Genomic DNA, 20,414 nt, shown 5'->3' with positions numbered 1-20,414 from the left:
CATTGACAAACTGATTTCTTCTCAAAAATATAATAACAACTGCTCTGAGCTCCATCAGTGCAAACAATATGGTTACCTCAATGCATTTTTTGCAGCATTTGCGTCCACATTGGCCTCACTGTAAAGCCAGAGCCCAGGGGTTGGCCTAATCTGGCCCTCCAGCGTTGAACCACAAGCCTCCAAGATTATCACCTGCACTTTAACATCTTGATTATTGCTCCATTATCTGGCCAAGTGCTTCAAAAAAGGATCTTGTAAAATTCCAATGAATCCAAAACAGAGCAGCACATTTAGGGCCATTAGTGCCATGCACGATAGGCTGACCTGGTTTAAAGTAGAGGAAAGAGTGGCCTGCCCGCAGTCTTGTATTGTTCTGCACAAATGTTTACACTCTTCAAAAACCCTTAGATCTGTTTCTCCCAACTGAAGCCGACCAGAGAAAGCCACAGTTTAAACACTCGACAGGCTCATTTTAGTTGAGGTGTATTGAAGCATTGCATTAGCATGTCCTTGTGGTGCTCAGGAATGGGATTTTAATTTATGTATTTGTACACTGCAAAAAGTAATTAACTAGACTAGTATAAACATCTCAATTTGAGCATAATAATCGCATTTTTTTGTTGTTTTGACTAGTTAAGAAGTTGTTGGGCATTTTTCCTAGATTATTTCACTTGTTCTGAGATGTTTCTGACTCGTTTCGATACAGTTCGTCCTTATTTCAGGTCATTTTCTTTGCCAATTATCTCATTGGCAATTTTACTTTCTTATTTCAAGCGAGATTTACATTAGAACTGGTCTGAAATGTCCTCAAACAAGCAAAATAATCTTGGTCCGATCAGGAAAAGTGTCTAAATGAGTGAAAACCGCTCATAACAAGAAACATTTCCTCAATTCAAGTCATTTAAGACAATGCTTGATATTGACTTTTTGCAGTGTATATGTAATGATGGCTCTTGTGCTTCACAGCTAGAAGGTCTCGGGTTCGATTCCCACCTGGGCGGGGCCTTTCTGTGTGGAGTTTACGTGTTCTCCCTGTGACTCCGTAGGTTTCCGGTTTCCCCTACCAGTAAAAACACAAAATAGGGTGAATGAGTGAGTGGGACAACAGATACAACAGATGCAAATTAGTCAAAGGCTACAATCCGGCGTTGTGTGTTCATTAAGATGCACTGTCCCAACCAAATAAACCCATAAGTGTTATTTTAAATGTAGCATTGTCATGGATCCCAGGAAGAATAGTCTTTACTTAAGTAAAGACTAATGGAGATCCATTAATAACCAAAAAACAAGATAATAATAAGAAATATTGTTAAACAAATCAGAGACCAAATACATGATCATGCACTGTAAACATTTGGAAAATAATGTCAATATTTGGCACATTTCCAAAACAATCCATAAAGATGAATGTTGTACAAAACTTGCAGAAAAAGGTGCTTTACGTGGGCTTCACGTGTGAGGTTCGGCCCTTCGACCACGAACCTGCCCTGCCCTTTGATAACGGTGTCATGTGATCAAAAACACAGCGTTTTCTTTAGTTCAGCCATGTTTATGCAATGACAAATTTGGTTGAAATTCTTCACTCACATTTCCACCTGAGACGCTGTTAAGACTTTCAGTGTTTAAATTAATGCAGCGACGGGTCTGAGATCTCCATCGTAGACTCTGACTAACCCTCGGCTGAGATCTATGAGCTAAATGTCTTTTTATCTTCTGTTGTTTTCTTTTAAATCTATATGGACCTTATACTGTATGTGTCTGTACTAATTAAAGGATGTGGATTCTTCAGAGCTATTGTCTTGTTTTGATCATTTTAACTGTTACATTTCTTTCATTGTAAAGGTTTGGCTTCCTTTTGTCCCTAAAATGTCTGTGACCCGCCGACTCTCACTTCAGTTTCCTTTGTGTTTCCTTCACAGTGAAAACATCCTGGTTTTGGACATCTACTTTGAAGCTCTGAACTACGAGACCATCGAGCAGAAGAAAGCCTACGAACTGGCGGGACTTCTGGGTAAGAAAACAAGTGCTTTTTGCTTCATGTAGGGTTTGTTCAAGTGTTCAAGTATTAACAGTAACAAGTAATAAACGTCAATAAACAGATGATAACATTGAAAGAGTAAGAACTTTACAAAAGCTGTTTGTCTAGAAACTGTTGCGGCTCTGATAACATTTTTGTTTTTAATCATGAAATGACAACTCTTAAAAAAACACTTGAATTTCAACCACATAATATATTTTAGAAGTGAGATATAGAGAGCTCACCCTTCAGAAAAAAACTACTCGATCTCACTCTGTGGACACTCCATACCAGCAACAAAAGCTAAGCAGTAAAAGTAATTATCGACGGATAGAAAGCTCGAACACCAACAACATTTTACATCATGTTTTATCAACAGTACAATTATAATAAGAAGAGAAGGCGCCGATCCAGCATTTTTGCTACCGATACTAGGGTTTGAGTATCTGCCGATATCCGATATTTACCAATGCCATTTCTTAATAGTGGCTTTCTCTGAGTGAAAAATTGAATTGACTTCTCCACTGTAAGATCAATAAAGTCATATTTTATTGTCATGTTACAGATCAATTATCAAATACATCTACTGATAAATTCTTGGATAAACATTTAACAAGGATGACTTTTCTACACTAGTTATCCTTGGGCATATGACAGGCTGCAGGTTAATATAACTCACATGAAGTGATCTGATCATTACAAATATATTAGATCAGTTATGTCTTAAACTAAAATACACACACTTGGCTTCAGCAGTGGTTATTTTATTTTATTTGGGTATTTTAGGTATTTTCTATCATAATTTCTGACCCAGCCTTGATTAGTTTTCGTTAGCATTAGCATAATCCTGCTAGCTTTAGCATGCTACTGCTAACCGCAGAATTTTGCGCGTCAATTAAGGTTAAAACTAGCTCAGCGAATTTGAAATATCCCGATATACACAATATTGTCTAATTCCATATCTCATTTAAAAATATATCGATATATCTTAAATATCGATATATCAACCAGCCCTAATCGGATCGGTGCATCCCAAGTAAAAGCCTTAGCATTTATAGATATTTTGTAACTTCAAACAATGTTGTTTTAAAAAATGCCTATTGTATAGCTTTTATGATCTAAATATATGTGATTATCCTTGTTTTTCCTGCACCAGGTGACATCGGGGGCCAGATGGGTCTCTTCATTGGAGCGAGCATCCTGACCATCCTTGAACTGTTTGACTACCTTTACGAGGTATTTGCTTTTAGAAAATAACTTGTAAGAACTTTTCTTATGATTGTACAAAACGCAGATTACAGGAATAAAACAAAAACACTGCACTTAGTGCTTTCAAAGTTTGCTTCACTTCCAAGTCACCTATAACAAAGTCTCTCAAAGAAACGAGATTACGTGAGCTAAATGTGCCATCAGACTTTTCCTTACACTTTTGCATAAACTATTTTTTGCATCAAACAAACTCATTTTTATTGTTACAAAAATGTCTTAAGGGGAATGTTTGGGATCACAAAATAGTTGACAAGCTTGACAGAGGTTTCCAAAACTGTGATGTTTACTGCCCCCAAGGAAAAGCTATTTTCGACAGAAACTGGTTGTCTGTCAACATAATTGAAACCAAGAAGTGAGACTTCCTCTGGTTCACTCTCTCATACTCTCTCTGTCCTGCGTGACTTGTTCAACTTCTAAACTGACAGCTAAAGAAAGTGTGTCAACATCATGCCAAGAGTAGCAGGTTGTCAAATCAACAGTCAACACGGAGCCACCCAGGACTGTGCTAAATAAGTAATTTCTGGGTTATGCCACAGTGGAAGAAGACGACAGGAAGTAAGACGCTAAAGGCATGATTCTACGAGGACAGGATGGGCCTCTGACGGCAGGGGAGTCTGTGGTAAAGGCTTTGGTCCAGTTTAGGAAAGGTGGAACCACAAACTGCTACATATCAAATGAGCAACAGATACAAAAAAATGAAAGAAAAAAAACATGAACTGCAAGAGTGACTGCATTCTCTTTGATAAAAAATAATTTCATTGAAAACTTTTATTTTCAAAGCACTTTTGAGAACTCTATTAAGACTAATAGACTGGCAACCCAAAGCAGAACTAAGTAACTCATGCCCCAAGAGGCGCAACAAATTAAAATCAGGCTGTAATGCATTACATTACAGACGTCCAGCACTTCCATTCCACTCTCTCCATACTACGCTAACAGAAAAGACAAAGGGAGAGAGGGATATTGTGCCACAACCCAATTACACAATGGAGATATTTTTTTCACTCAAGCTTGGCTGCAAATACTGCTAAAGTGGCGCTAGTCCATGAGTAGCTTTGCAGGTTAGCCTGTGTGTTAGCTTCTTCTTTGTGATTCCATTAGTGTGTATTGCACCTCTGGGTCGGAGCAGGGAAAGTTGCAATTGTGGTTTTCTGGCCAGAGACAAGACCCCCCATTCATCCCATTAAGACTTGTATTACCCTAAGAGAGACTACGAAAGGGATTTATTAAGGTAAACAAGCTACTTAGTACATAGTACAAAACTAACCTAAAAAGTGATACTTAGTACTGCTTTAAAACTACCCTCAGCAGATCCAATTGCCGGCCTGGAATTTTTCCATTCCCATATTGCATTACTACATGTGCCACCTTCCAAACAACGTGCTAACTAACCCTATTTATTTACTAATATGTATTTTTCGATTGCACATTTTCCTGACTATTTGCTCTCCCTGAGTGTTCTTGAGAGCTTGAAAGTCACAGTTCAACATCAAAATGTTTGCTTCGCTATATCCTATATATTCTGCTGATAATTGAGACTTCCCTTTCCTTTTGAATGCACCATCAAGGCAGTGTGTGGAGGAGAGTGAGGACGTGGGGGAGGGGCCAGGTGAGGGGAGGGGGGTACAGAGCAGGGTTCAATATTGACAACTACCGATGAAAAATAATTGCTAGAGAATGGCTTATAGCAGCTTTAATCTTCTACATCATGTAAAGCGTGTACTTGAATAAATCAACCTTACAATAGTAATCAGTGGAATCAATATGTTTAACATATTAATTAATTGTGAACAGTTCTTGATGCCCTAACTTTAAATTGAACCCTCACTCAAAGCAAATCCCTGCTTAGTGTTTTACATGTGGCTAGTTTAACCTCCAACCCCCGCTTTATCCGAGCGCATTTTCTCCAGTTCAGCTTCACACAAATCTAAACACTTCTCGACTGGAGTTTACAAGTCTACAAAACTCATCGGAGCGTCTTCCTCATTATGATTGTCACATTTTCGTCCTTTTTGGTTGTGTTTTCATCACGTTTTTGTCGCTTTTTTGACACGTTTCTGTCACATTTTCGTGGCTTGATCACAGTTGCATTACACTAATAAAAAAAATAAAACAAAATGGGGCCAAAACACGCCAAAAAAGGTGACAATAATGCGACAAAAATGCAAGGAAAATGTGACAAAAAAGTGGCCAAAAAAACAAACATGACACAACAAAAACAAAAATGAAGCTTAGATTAGTTTTGCTGGTCTTAGCTTTCAAAGGAGGCATTACACTGGCCTATAAGCTTTCAACTCTCCAGTCAAGAAGCTTTTAGATTTGGGTAAAACTGGAGAAAATGTGCTCGGTTAAGGCCAGCATTAAGGGGTTTTTAAACATGGCATCATCAACAGCTGTTAATCCTCCGCAGTGTTATGGGAAATATCACCATTAGCATGCGTTAAAGTTTACGGGAAGTGTGTGCGTCCAGTCTCATTACAATAACACCATAAGTGCGCTTTGTTTTCCTCGACATCCAACGCGGCAGATCTGGAGCTCGCCGGCGTCCTTGATTAGACTTGATTAGCCTGTGTTAGCGGGACAGCGGGGGACATGTAGCAGGATGCAGATCAATGAGGACGCAAATTTGGAGGAGCGTGAAGTCGGTGTCGTTTGAATTACAACACGCTGAGCTGGCAGAATGAGGGAGTGTGTGTTTGATCAGTTTCATGAGAGAGAAGCTGCACTGTGATCCTAGTGCAGTTGTAGAGTAATAAGTAAACATCTAATTGATCCCAGTCCCCCCTGTTTCAAATGATTATAGAAAGATATGGGGGGAAAACAGTGGGGGGGTGCTCTTCATATGAAACTGACTTAGAGGTAGGTTTGTTGGTTTGTTGGTTTGTTGGTTGGTTGGTTGGTTGGTTGGTTGGTTGGTTGGTTGGTTGGATGGTTCATTTGTTAGTTTGTTGGTTCATTCGGTGGTTAGTTCATTGGTTGGTTGGTTGGTTGGTTGGATGGTTGGTTGGTTGGATGGTTCATTTGTTAGTTTGTTGGTTCATTCGGTGGTTAGTTCATTGGTTGGTTGGTTGGTTGGTTGGATGGTTGGTTGGTTGGATGGTTCATTTGTTAGTTTGTTGGTTCATTCGGTGGTTAGTTCGTTGGTTGGTTCATTGGTTGGTTGGTTTGGACGGTTGGTTGGTTGGTTGGTTGGTTCATTTGTTAGTTTATTGGTTGGTTGGTTGGTTGGTTGGTTGGTTGGGTCATTTGTTAGTTAGTTGGTTCGTTCGTTGATTCGTTGGTTGGTTCATTGGTTGGTTGGTTGGTTCATTTGTTAGTTCATTGGTTCGTTGGTTGGTTGGTTGGTTGGTTGGTTGTTTGGTTGGTTGGTTGGTTGGTTGGTTGGTTGGTTGGTTGGTTGGTTCGTTGGTTCGTTCGTTCGTTCGTTCGTTCGTTCGCTCGCTCGCTCGCTCGTTCGTTCGTTCGTTCGTTCGTTCGTTCGTTTGTTTGTTAGTTTATTGGTTGGTTGGTTGGTTGGTTGGTTGGTTGGGTCATTTGTTAGTTAGTTGGTTCGTTCGTTGATTCGTTGGTTGGTTCATTGGTTGGTTGGTTGGTTGGTTAGTTGGTTGGTTGGTTCGCTCGTTCGCTCGTTCGTTCCTTCGTTCGTTCGTTCGTTCGTTCGTTCGTTTCTTTCGTTCGTTCGTTCGTTCGTTCATTTGTTAGTTCATAGGTTGGTTGGTTGGGTCATTTGTTAGTTAGTTGGTTCGTTTGTTTGTTTGTTTGTTTGCTAGTTTGTTGGTTGGTTCATTGGTTGGTTGGTTGGTTGGTTGGTTGGTTGGTTGGTTGGTTGGTTCGTTCGTTCGCTCGCTCGTTCGCTCGTTCGTTCCTTCGTTCGTTCGTTCCTTCGTTTCTTTCGTTCGTTCGTTCGTTCCTTCGTTCGTTCATTTGTTAGTTCATAGGTTGGTTGGTTGGGTCATTTGTTAGTTAGTTGGTTCGTTTGTTTGTTTGTTTGCTAGTTTGTTGGTTGGTTCATTTGTTAGTTCATTGGTTGGTTGGTTGGTTGGTTGGTTGGTTGGTTGGTTGGGTCATTTGTTAGTTAGTTGGTTCGTTCGTTGATTCGTTCGTTGGTTCATTGGTTGGTTGGTCGGTCGGTCGGTCGGTCGGTCCGTCCGTCCGTCCGTCCGTCCGCTCGTTGGTTGGTTGGTTGGTTGGTTGGTTGGTTGGTTGGTGCATTCATTGGTTGGTTGTGTTTTATTGTAGTTCGTGTTTATTTTGGGATATTTTAAGATTTAAGTACTTTTCAAACTAAGCTTCACGGTCACACGGTCAGCTTTCCAGTTTTTGTTTTTTTTCTAAAATGTCTTCAATAAGTAAGGATTAAATAACTCTGTGCATTATGTAAGGGATAATGTATAGAACGCTGGTCATTATCGGGAAAATAAGCACCGACAGGGCGAACCAGACCCCGACGCGAAGCGGAGGGGTCTTGTTTCGCCCTGTTTAATAAGCTTGTTTCCCGCTTATTATACGGCCATTTGCCAACTGAACACACAACATAAACTTTGTACACTTTTATGAAGGTCGAAAGGTTTATTTAATGACTTCCGCGACAAATAGTTCCCAAAAGTTTGCGCGTTGCTAGGCAACGTTTTGCTAGGCTAGAAGCAGCAAAGCTAGTAGCTAGCGTAGCTACTTAGTTGAAGGCGCAGTTGGAGTGGAGAAATGGTGGTGAATCTCTGGGTAAGTTGAAAGTCAGACTCACGCTAACTTCACGAGCAATTCCCCCAACTTCTCTCGCAGTGACGGGGACAGATAGTGTCCGCTACTACGTACGCGCGGAGTGATATGAAAGCACGAACTCCGTTGCCATTGGCAGCGGTCATTATTTTTCTCAGAGGTCCTTTATCAGAAAATAATGACCGGTAGAACGTTGGGAAATCCCATTCAAATCAACGGAGCGTTCTACTTACGTTGTGAAGAGCCGTATAATAAACAGTTTTAATGCACTTCTGAAAAGCCATATAATAAATATCGTCTATCGCAACATTGTCCTGCCTCAACAACTTCAAATGTTGTTATCATGACATGCCTGGGCACTATATACAGTCATGTGCAGATTTCTCATCTGTTTCGTTTCTCCTGCAGGTGATCAAGTACAGGATGTGCCGGTGTATGAAGAAGAAACACAAGGGACGCAACAACAACGACCGAGGAGCTGTGCTGAGCCTGGACGACGTCAAGCGCCATGTTAGTGTTCACCCAAACACATGCACTCTGTCACAAAGCTCTCAGTTGAACGGCCCAGAGGAGAGCGCACAGAGCACAGGCAGCCGGGCATGACTTCAGGCTACTGTATATAGTCCTGTCAACAACAAAAGTACAACAGATAAGACGATACAAAGAAACATGTTGTGATTTATTGTAATCCATGCTTATTTTTGTTCGTTATTGTTCGTTATTTTATTTTGAACAAGCAACACAACACACCTTTATAGACCACCTACACCTTATCAGAAAGACAAAAGCAACCTTGTCAGTTCCCTTGGAAAGCCAAATACAAATGCACATGTCCAAAAAGGAGTGAGGAGAAGTTAAACTTTTTTAACCCCACCCCCTATTTCAAAAACAGATTGATAACATCATTTTCCTGTTCCTACATAGTTACTCAAAGCAATAGTAACAAGGCACATGCATGAGACGAATCACTTGTAATCTGTAAGTTCTGTTGTCTCGTACTTCAAAAAAATGTTTTCTTTATATTTCTCCTTAAACTGATTCATGCTCTGAGCTTAAATCATTCCATAATTTGGCACCAGTAATGGAAACACAAAAACCTTTCATAGTTGATTTGAACGTTTGTATTGTAAATTTATGGTCATCAGCACTCCTGAGGCTGTACACATTTTGTTGTGTGAGAAAATGTTTTTGTATATTGTTTGGTAAGGTATTCTGCTGTACTCTGAACATTATTTGGGCTGTTTGATAATCTACAAGGTCAGTGAGTTTAATGACTTTTGATTCCAAGAACAATATGTTGGTATGATCAAGATTTGTTGATACGAGACGAGTTAATGAAATCAGTGAACTTTCGTAATTATTTCCCCAAATCTCAGCACAATAGCTTAGATAGGGTAATACCAGTGAACAATACAATATATGAAGTGATTTACGATCTAAAAGGTACTTTGACTTCTGCATTATAGAAATGTTTCTTGATATCTTTACCTTTACAACTATCATGCGGTTCAGGATTGGATTGCTTTTTCTCCCTGACGGGGGTCATCAAAAGTTGGAGACATCCCAGAAACAGAGACATTGCACAGAGCACTAGCAACTCACGCACACATTTTCACACAAAAAAATAACTATGGGGAAACTTAAAATACATTTCGACAGTGGGAATAAGCCAGAGTGCGCAAAGTACCTAGATAAAAACACAAAGAGACTGAGAATTGAACCCTTAACCTTCTTGCTTTTTTATGGGAAACACTACTTTTCCCTATATAAACAGAGAAATGTGACTTTAAATAAGGTAGCAGGTTTTCTCTGCGTCTGTTTGATAAATTGACGGTGAAGAGGTGGATGGAGATATGAGGAAAGGAGCAGAAGGGTCGGGAGCGGCTTCAAGGGCTCGGGGACATGCGGGTACAAAAGAAATTGTTGGGGCGGGGGAAAGAAAGGGACTCAGCCTGGGTTTAATCAAAGCCGTCCCACACTGACAGTGCACTTATTTCGGCGTAAATGAGGCCAGGGCGCCCTCATTGACTGTGTCACTGTAACAGGAGAGATGTGCTCATCGTAAGATCCAAGCCAGGAGGAGAATTTTTCATCTCAAACATAACCCTCCTTTTGCCGGTTTCATCTGTCCCGTGCTTGTAATTTCAATGTTTAATCTGCAGTCCTCGCAGCCTCACAATCTTTATTCCCCCATTCACTTTAATTATCTTGGCTCATTGTCTTTTTGTCTGAATTGCTCAATGGAGATCTGAATGTTATTGGCTGTTGGCAGGTCTTCTAGGCAGATCGTTGCACTAAATTAACTAGAAAAGAAAATCTATTACATCATGGGGTAGCCAGACTTATAGACATTTAGCTGCTATAACTAAGGCTGGTTGGGAGTATTGAATCATTTTCTTGAGTGAAGTGGTGAGCTTTAAAAAACTAGTCTTCAGTGATCGGTAGCCCTGCAGGGACACGCTGTCTGGAATGCAAAGGAGAACCGCCGTTTGATCCTAACGTATGCGGACAGTTCGCAAGTCTGATCCTGCCTCTGCATTGTTCAAGCCATAACCAAATCCCTTTTCCTAATGCTAACCTTAACCCAAACCCTGTCCTGAATGGGCGATGTACACCGTGCAATTCTTTTTTTGTCTAATAAGATTTTTAGATGTCACATTGCATGACGTGGGGATTGTAAAATCATGATCTGCACTCGTCTCCACTGTTCGATGGTTCAGAGAGAGAATCGTAGCTACGACCAAAGTTTATCGTAGTGAATTTCAGGCAACAGAAGGCGTGCGTTTAGCTTGTTAGATTATAACATTAAATCGCTATTTATCACACTGGGTCAAGCTCGTACTATCTCTGTCATAGCCTTGACTGTGGTGCTCAGGCGTCCACTCTCAGCCACTGAATGTTTGCTTGCACATCAGTATGACACTCTGAGAGGGTATTTATCCCCTTTCTGTGGAAGCATAGGCAGACTTGAATGGTAGGACTAGCGCAATGTCTCGAGTTCGTGTCTCCGGGTCCTGTACCGATGGTTAATAAACTCCTCCTGTATAAGACATCCAGACTGCTGCCTATTTTTCATCTATCCTCTCGAGTACCATAGTTATTTCTCTAACAAGCTCTACTTAAGCTCTGCTCGGTTCGACTCGGAACCTGAGGTCGTCTGGGCAGATCGTGCTGATGGTTCCACGAACACGCTTGAAAACTCGAGGAGACCACTCCTTCAAAGCCGCAGTGCCCCGACTTTGGAAGGAACTTCCTCTTGACTTGTGCAGCTACCTTTACAAAACACCTATAAACCCATTTGTTTGAGAAAGCGTTCGAGTCCGGCTGACTCATTATTGACACAAATTGCACTATGTTTTGAATTGTTGCAATTTGAATAAGCTGTTTTATAATAATGTTTTACTACTGTGAAGCACTGTGTGACTCTGTGTCTGTGAAAAGCGCTGTACAAATAAAGTTTACTTACTAACTTACTTAGCTGGGGCAAGTGCCGCATGCTAGCGGGGTTTATTTCCGCAGAAAAGTGCAGGGCAAGTCCTGTATAATGCGGAGTTGGACTTTACGGCTCCCGGACCAGTTTGTACACATTAGGCAAAGCTAAAAGCAATTCTATGATTCCTAGATCTGGAATGTGTCAAATTATGAGTCTGTCATCAAATTTCAAGGCAAAACTTCAGTTATCTTACCTGGCTCAATTTGCTTTAATTAGTGCTAAAATGAATAAATATGAAAATCACTCACTGGATGGTCTTACTCCTCTCTCAAATAGGAATTCAGTATTTTATTCTTCATTTCTTTCAGTACTTGGATGAGTCAACAGTGGTGCAGTCAGAAAGCATTCGCCGTAAAATCAAGTTCAAATTGTGCCTGAAATGCGAGCATCTCCCACACTTTTCCCACATTATCCACTCCAGTCACAGCTACAGCGTAACAAATGGTCTAATAACCATGAATGTGACAGAAAAAAACAAGAATTTGAAAGTAGTTCCGACAATATTAAACACCGGAATATCAACCAGCCACAATATGAGCTCCTCTTTTGCTAAAACGCTGTGAGCTCGAGGGCATAACAGTTGCTCTCTTTAATGAGTGCTGGCAGAGAGGCTAACGCGGCTGGCGCTAACAACGGGAGCAGCCTGTTCACTCATGGTCAGGAGGAACGGGCCATCTGTGCCGCCAACCTGCTGTGAACTATAGTAAGCATACATCACGCGCGGGTCACTTTGAACAGAAACCCGTCTGAGAGTAAACAATTCTAATCTCAAGTAGTTATTTGTAAATGAGCCAAAAGTATGGCGCCAGATAACTATCTTTAAGTTGAGGGCACAAGTACAACATCAGCGCGCGCATTACACAGGGATCGAGGGCGCATGCACTAAAAGTGAGCACAAAAACTATAACAGAGGCTTATGTGTCTCATACGCCCGGGGTTTGCAATTCAGCTGCTGTTTTCAGCCCACTGCGCCCTCTCTCTAACAAAGTCTGACCGCTCGGTTTTCTTCTTCATTCAGCACGTTAAGTCATCAGGATAAGGCTGACCAGTCGATCACAGATATAGTAAACAACAGTACAGTCTGTACTGAACACATATATTTGACCTAATACGCTGCCTCAAAATATAAAAGTAGTAAATAAATATTATAAATAAAATGTGACAAAATAGATGATGCTACGACGACGACGGCTGCTGCTGCTGCTAAAAATAATAATACAAATAGTGATCATAAATGATGATGACGATGATGATGATGATGATGATGATAGGACAAAAAAAGGAAGTCCATGTTCTGCAATCTGATTGGCCAGTGCGAGCAGAGCAGTGTGATTGAACAGATTTGCTCAAACATAGCTATATATTATAAGGATTAAATATTAAAATGAAATATTCTTAACTAATCCTCGGCTACAATACGTAGTTGTTGGAATGTAATAAAGCCTTTTTTGAGAGTAAAAAATCCAGTATGTTTGCGTGTTCAGTCCATAGACTGTATCTGCATTGTATATCTGTGATCGACTGGTCAGCCTTATTCTGATGACTTAACGTGCTGAATGAAGAAGAAAACCGAGCGGTCAGACTTTGTTAGAGAGAGGGCGCAGTGGCTGAAATGCAAACACCGGGCGTATGAAGACACATAAGCCTCTGTTATAGTTTTTGTGCTCACTTTTAGTGCATGCGCCCTCGATCCCTGTGTAATGCGCGCGTTGATGTTGTATTTGCGCCCTCAACTTAAAGATAGTTATCTGACTCCATACAAAAGTAGCTCTGGACTCCATCTAGCGGTAGAAAGCGAGGTGTGCTGGTGTTTTTGTCCATGCTGGGTGGTGCAGAATGAGGCTCAAAAACCACCTGGTTGACGTTTCGATTTGTCTTCAAGAAGCAAGTGGGCCAGAACATGTCATAAAATCCCTGAGCTCTTCCAAAACACATGGTAACGTGTGTACAAAATGTTTAATGCAGATTTACTTTACCCTCACTTTGGTTTTGATCGCCCTTCTATTCACTTATGTTTTTATGGGCCAGATCTTTCGGAGGTTATTGGCCTCTGGGCCGGTCATTTTGCGAATAGAAATAGACCTATAAACATAAACGTTTAATTATGATCCAGCATTAAAACAGTATTGTTAGTCTCACTGTGACCGTGTTATTCCATCTCTGTTGTGTTATTTTGAAGGCCTGACTCACACCAGAAGCACATTGCTACTATGCATAGACAGAAGGACGAACTTTAGCTTCCAATCTCGGCTGTTGGGCTCAATTCTACCAGAGTTGCCGTTACAGAAGCAGTGCAAAGGTAAAAGGAATTCGAAGTAATAATAGTTTTAAGGCGGGACAGGGCCTCCTATGCTGCTGTGGAGGTTAGCCATAGCATATCCAGGGGGTTAGTTAACCTAATCAGGATCTAAATAGGACCTATATCCTGCTAAATCAACTTTTTGGAGCTTTTGGAGCATGTTGTAATCAGCGTTAATTTCGTCGACTAAAATATTTAGTCTTAATTTTAGTCAAAGTGTTATTTTTGACGACTAAAATTGGACTAAAACTAAATTAAAAGTTTTTCATGAGACTAAAACTATGACTAAAATGTCCAGATATTTTAGTAAACTAAAATAAGACTAAATAAAAATTAAAGGGAGAGACTAAAATCATCCAAACTTGTATTGACCGTCTGAAAGAGCCTCATATCATGTAAATTCACTGCCAAAGGATCAGCTCGGTGCTTTGTTCATGTGGAGCAGCTCCATGAAGCAGAGGACCTGATTAAATATGATAATGAATATTATCAATGCAATGTCGACTAAATTCGTCTTAAATTTAGTCGACTAACTTTACTTGCAATTTTGTTGACTAAAACTAGACTAAAATCGAATTACAAAGACTAAGACTAAAACTAAATTAAAATATGTTGACAAAATTAACACTGGTTGTAATCCTATTTCCTTATCAAAACACCCCCAGAGTGTTATTTTGACTTCATTCACGCAGTTCTCAGCAATCCTCCTGAATCCTGCTCTTGTTCAGTTGTGCCGTCAGAGCGGAATGGAAGTGCTTGACGTCTGTAATGTAATGCATTACGGCCTGATTTTAATTTGTAGAACAACTTTTTTTCATTATTTCTGTCATAAGGAAGAAAGAAAGAAAAAAAGCGATTGCCTGACACGCTCACGCTGCCCCTGCAGAGCAAACAAATGCACCCCCTGAGGGTCTGAATGTCAGAAGAAGGAGCTCTTTCTAACCTCCTCTGGAAACCTGTTATTTTTTCTTACCTAACGTTAATGTCATGAAGAAAAGCGCGTTTGGCTGCGAGAGGTGCAGGAATTTATTCAACCTTCCTAAAGAAGAGGACACTCGCCAGAAGTTGTTTTTTCTCTCGAGGATTCGCCGACTATCAGCCAAAATAGTGTTTTTCTGTGACTGTCTCTTGATGAATGTTTGGTGAAAACTTCGCCAGAATCAAAGTGGATTCGCTTTTATAACCAACGCGAGTCCCACAATAAAAACACCCTATGGACCAGAGCGGCGAGTCAATCAAAACGCGTGTTAGCTTGTGAGTTAGCCATTTACGAAGCTGTGTTGCAGATGTCAACTCCTTATGACTGCATCTTGAACTTCACTTTTTGCTGTGGTATTTATATTTCTACTACTGCTAAAGTTGTATGAGCGGAGAGAGGGGGCGGAGTTAACTGAATCCAAGCGTTTTGTCTTCCGGGTTTGAAAAATACTAATATTTATCACAAAAATTAGTGCTCCATAGTGGTAGAGGTACAATATATCATATAAATGCCTATACTTTACTTTGGAATGGCTAAATAGCATGATACAGATCCTTTAAGAACGGCAAATGTAACGTAAGTTGTGTTTCACTCATACAGATCTCACGCATGTTTTTAGAAACTAGAAGGTCTTGGATTTCAAATTAGGTATCACACTGGCATGCAGGCTGTAAGCTCTCCAGTACTTTTGAGATTTGGATGTAAATAACTGTTAACCCTAACCCTAATCCTAAGGTGGCAGTTAAGTGGTGAAAAGGTCTTAGATGTAACTTGGTACAAAAAGTGTGTTTAAAAGTGACCAGGAAAATTCTCTCAGCCAGTGAAGTGAAGTGTCTGCTGTTGGGAGGAAAGAGTTTTATCATCAGTTCCGATAAGGAGGGGGTTGCTGTTGTCAAGCCTTGGTAACTTTGTGGAGGTCAGGGGAGTGAGGATGTTTTTGATTTTGGCAGCGGTGCATGAAACAGGATTGGGTGGTCCTTTTTGGTAGGTGTGTATGGTCTTGGTTTCACCAGCGTGAGTCAAAAATCCAGAGAGGTTTTTGGCAAAAGGAGTGATGTTGGTGAACTGGAGGTCGAAGCGGTTCTGAATATGACTGGGGAGGGTTTGTGAGAACGAGACACAGCAGCGAGGTTTCTAGGGTTGTTTGATGGATGCAGGTAGTGTACCCACCTCAGGCCTAAACTTTCTGGCTCCGTTTTGCCACCCACTTCTCGACTGGAAGTGATGGTGAGGATTTTTATGAGGGGTACAAAACTAGCATGCAGGGCTGGACTGGCAGAAAAAATTGGCCCGGGACTTTTGGGTCAAGACCGGCCCTCGTATTAAATGCAATAGTCGAGGTGATGAGCAAAACAATGCGCCCTTGGCTTGAACTTAAACAGTATAAGCCAGGGGCGGACTGGCCATATGTCCATTCTGGAAGAGCACAGAAGGGCCACTGGCTCTAGGGCCACCAGTCCCGCCTCAACCGAGCTTTACCCGAATCTAAAAGCTAAAAAGAAAAGCATCAAAATAGCAAGAAAAAGAGGATGAAAAGTCAACTAAAACATGAGAAAAACACAGACAAAAAAAACTACAAAAATGTGAGAAAACACAACAAAAACTGACAAAAATGCGGCGACGTGACGAAAAGTTCCCATCACTTTTGTAGGTCTTAGCTTTCAAATGAGGCGTTACATTGTTGCTCTCCAGTCGAAAAGCTTTTAGATTTGGGTAAAGCCCAGTATAAAAAAAACATGAATCTAAAAGGAATTCCATGGAGTATGGTGCGCCACAAGGTTCAATTTTGGGACCATTATTATTTATTATTTATATTAATGATTTTGCTTCTGTTTCTACGACCACCTTTCCCGCTGTTTTTGCTGATGATACCAGTCAAAAAAATAATAATAAAAAGCCGAACTGGGGAAAATGCACTTGTTAATGTTAAGGCGGGGGGTAAGAGGTGTAAATATGTATTTGTGAAAGTCTCACAATTGCGCTAATTTGGGCCAGGCTGGTCAGAGTCCAGGGCTGTTTTTCAGTCCCAGTCCGCCCCTGGTATAAGCTACGAATCGAGGACACTAGCTGCATGTTGTTAGCACTTACCCAAGCACTCATAGCACTCAACACTTTAATCTTGTCATTTATAACTTGATGGAACTTTTGTAAAATTACTCAACAATCTTAAAATGTACGTTCCGTTAATGAGGTTCCTCTCGCGACTGCAATGCAAATACACTTCTCAAAACCAACCAAAGGATCCCACTGTAGATTGAAGATGAAATGGTAAAACTCACCACGGAGTTAGAGAGGTGTGGAGTGAGAATATAAGTCTGAAAAAGGCCAAACATTGTAAATCCTTTCAATGGAAACTTGAAGATTTCCAAACTGCGCGCACTGACAACTCCTAGCATGCACTTCTTTGCAAACATTTGTCTAAAATGTATAAAATAGAGGTCCTAGTCATAGTAGTTACTGTAGGTTGGATTTCTACTTCATTAATACATATTTTGCGGTAGTTGCATACTGTATATCCACTTCTGAGCTGCTTTTGTGTAACCTCTGTGTAGTTTTATGCATGCACTATTCTGGAAGTCAAAATCGGTCTCATTTCGGCCTGCACTGGGCCAAAGCAACATTGTCCCTCCTTCGTATCTGCTGTATTCCTCTGTGCACTTCCCTTTCCACCACTTTTTTGTTTTGTTTTAAAGGTTAAAGGTTCTGTGGGTCATGGAGGGTGGTATAAAATAAACTATTTCCTCTTATATTCGCAATGTGAGGGGCATGCGTGTTATGAGAGGCCCATTGCTCATTTTACGAGATTATGTGGGAACCATAACTCAAGAAAGCGCCACTAGAAGGGCATAAAAGGCGTCACATCCCTCTAGTGGAGGAATTGTGTAATTGCATCTACTGTATGTAATGATAGAGACTCCAATGGCTCTTGCCGCTAATTGTGAGCTGGTGTCAGGAATTACGGGGCTTAAAGAAATAGGCCAACGTTAATACCATACTGAGATATGCTCTTACCTCACTTTAGCCGAGTTAATATATCCCCGTCTGGTCTTTGTCCGTGCGCTCTGCCAGGCAAACGGAGCACATACGCAGCCTCTCCCACATGTCACATAGCTCCAAAAAAGCTCACGATAGAAGCTACCAAGCTCTTTCACGTGTTCCCTATTTAAATAAAGTTACGTGAAGTGTTTTCATGCGAAGCATATTTACACAGAAATGTAACATGTCGATTTTATAAGCAGATAAAAAGGGGGACTATATTGTGAGGCGTAATGATACGAGGAGCAAAACGTCCGCGCAGTAACTCCTAAAGACTTCCCCCCCCGCTCACTTCCGTCAATAACCTTTTTCACAATATAGTCCCCCTTTTTATCTGCTTATAAAATCGACAAGCTACATTTCTGTGTAAATATACTTCGCATGAAAACACTTCACGTAACTTTATTTAAATAGGGAACACGTGGAAGAGCTTGGTAGCTTCTATCTTGAGCTTTTTTGGAGCTATGTGACATGTGAGAGAGGCTGCGTATGTGCTCCGTTTGAGACCAGACGGGGATATATTAACTCGTCTAAGGTTAGGTAAGAAGATATCTCAGTATGTAAAAACGGTGGCCTATTCCTTTAAAGTACGTCGGCCCACCGGGAAAACTCCCGGTTCTCCCGATGGCCGGCCCCGCCCTGCTAGCATGGTTCGATTTGACTAACCGGATCTCTCTCCCCCCCCCCCCCCCCCCCTCTGTCTCCTCCCCAGGCTCCTTGCGAGAACATGCGCACGCCAACTTCGTACTCGGCCAACATGCTACCTCACCACCCGGCGCAGGCCAACTTCGAAGACTTCACTTGTTGAGCCTTTTCGGCGAAACCCGGCTCGACCCGACAAGTGCGAGTTATGCAACCAAAGTCCACCGTACCAAGACTATTACTGTAACCCACAACACGGAGATTTACCAGGAGCCGAAACACTAACAGAGGACGCACTTTTTATATGAGACAGATGGACAAGTCGCGGAGAAATTTAAGACGAAACAAAACAAAAAAAAAACATCCCAAATGAGGAAAAAAAAAATATATACTTTATCCCCTATGGTTTGCAGCATTGTATACTGTGGAGCACTGCCGCAATGGACACTCTCGAAAGGACACTTTGCCAACAAATATATATATTAAAAATGTACAGATCCATCATGCCTTTACGTAGACTATCGGCCATTTTGCTAAGTCAACCTGTAGCAGCATCTGTGCACCGACATCATCCAGAAGCCGGACTCTCGTGCAGTCTATGAGAATGTATCTTTGTCCACACGTGTATTTAAACAAACAAAAAAAGGGGGGGAAAAAAAAGAAAACGGGACTATTTTTTTTGCGGGGACGGCCTCTCGCGGTGGTGACGTGGTAGAAGTGCTCCATTCACGACATACAACGGTGAAAAATATCAGGTATCATCTAAATGCATGCTTGTATTTGTCCAGTGCATGTTCTTTTTTGGTTTTGGAAGGTTTTTTTTAGTTTTTTTTATCATATCATTTTATAGATAATCATTATATTACCAAGTTTGCCTCAATGATATACATGAAAAGATACTAAAAAAAAACGTAACATCCCATGATTATGTTGAGAGTGAATGAGCCAATGAATGAGATAGTTTTGTTTTTGTGTTATTTTACCTGCGGCTATGTTCACACCAGGCAAGAAAGGGTTCAGGCGAGACACTGCAGGTGAATAGGGAAACGTTTTAAATTTAGAGATATCAATATGAAACTTTTGCTGTAGATTACTGGCATAAATACTAGGAAAAAATGTATTGCAAGTTTTCTGTCATTTTATCTTTTCATACGCAAATAAGGCAAACGTGTGCAAAAATTCTGAAACAGGCTTAAATTTATGGCTTAAATGTGTTCATATTTTACTTACACAGACTTTCAGGGAGTTTTTTTTTTAATATCTTATTTTGTTTTAAGAGAAGCTATTTATTCATGGAAATTTCGCCGTGTTTTTTGAAAATCTAAATTCAATAAATTAGGCTAGATATTGTATATAAAAAAATATCTCTGAAAAAGGCTTCAAATCAGTGTTAAGTCCAAGGCTGGAACATTTGAAGTCAGGTTCACGATGTCATTTAGCCGGATTTTTGTGGAGAGTATCAAAACTATACATAGATACAGACGGCATCTCTGGAATCGCCCATATATGGTCATTTTTGAAAACAGTTAAGGGGGAAAACAATTTTGAAAAAATTGATATTTTCTCTAATTATTCAAAAACTACTGCAACAAATGCTGAAATATGAACATAGTTTCTACTAAATAATGATACAAAGGCATGGGGTGGAGCAAAGTGGTTCAACAGCCCATAAATACATGAATAACGGAGAATGTTAACTTCATGCTACATTTTAGCATCGGGCTAATGCTAAAGTTAGCTCGCGCTAGCTACAACTGCCGTTTTTTCACTTCTACTGAACGATCTGTTGCGACAAAATATCCATATGGGCCCGAATTACACTTGACTTTATTTGTGTGTGATAAATAAGTTGATATTCCACCAGAAAATGGCAAAAAAGAGTGAAAAATTGTGTTTCTCTAAAGATTCTATTTTCCCCCTCGGCGAAGCCACGCCCCCTTCTATGACGAGATGCCGTCTGTAT

At 40.7% G+C, this 20,414-nt stretch overlaps 1 protein-coding gene across 2 annotated transcripts in view; it reads left to right on the top strand.

Moving 5' to 3' along the window:
* asic1b (acid-sensing (proton-gated) ion channel 1b) overlaps positions 1–19,535 on the top strand; it is a 500,510-nt gene extending 480,975 nt beyond the window's left edge. Inside the window, exons 7-10 of one of the 2 annotated variants that reach the window (XM_079579289.1) lie at positions 1,920–2,011; positions 3,174–3,253; positions 8,411–8,512; positions 18,522–19,535. In XM_079579289.1, the coding sequence (XP_079435415.1) occupies positions 1,920–2,011; positions 3,174–3,253; positions 8,411–8,512; positions 18,522–18,617 (370 nt within the window). In that variant the 3' untranslated portion in view covers positions 18,618–19,535. The remainder of the gene's footprint in view (positions 1–1,919; positions 2,012–3,173; positions 3,254–8,410; positions 8,513–18,521) is intronic. The other variant, XM_079579290.1, reaches the window with a different exon arrangement.
* Positions 19,536–20,414: the final 879 nt, after the last annotated feature.

This window comes from Gobius niger, assembly GCF_951799975.1.
Source record: "Gobius niger genome assembly, chromosome: 20".
Classification (NCBI taxonomy): Eukaryota; Metazoa; Chordata; class Actinopteri; order Gobiiformes; family Gobiidae; genus Gobius; species Gobius niger.
This window is presented reverse-complemented; position numbering and strand designations above follow the sequence as displayed.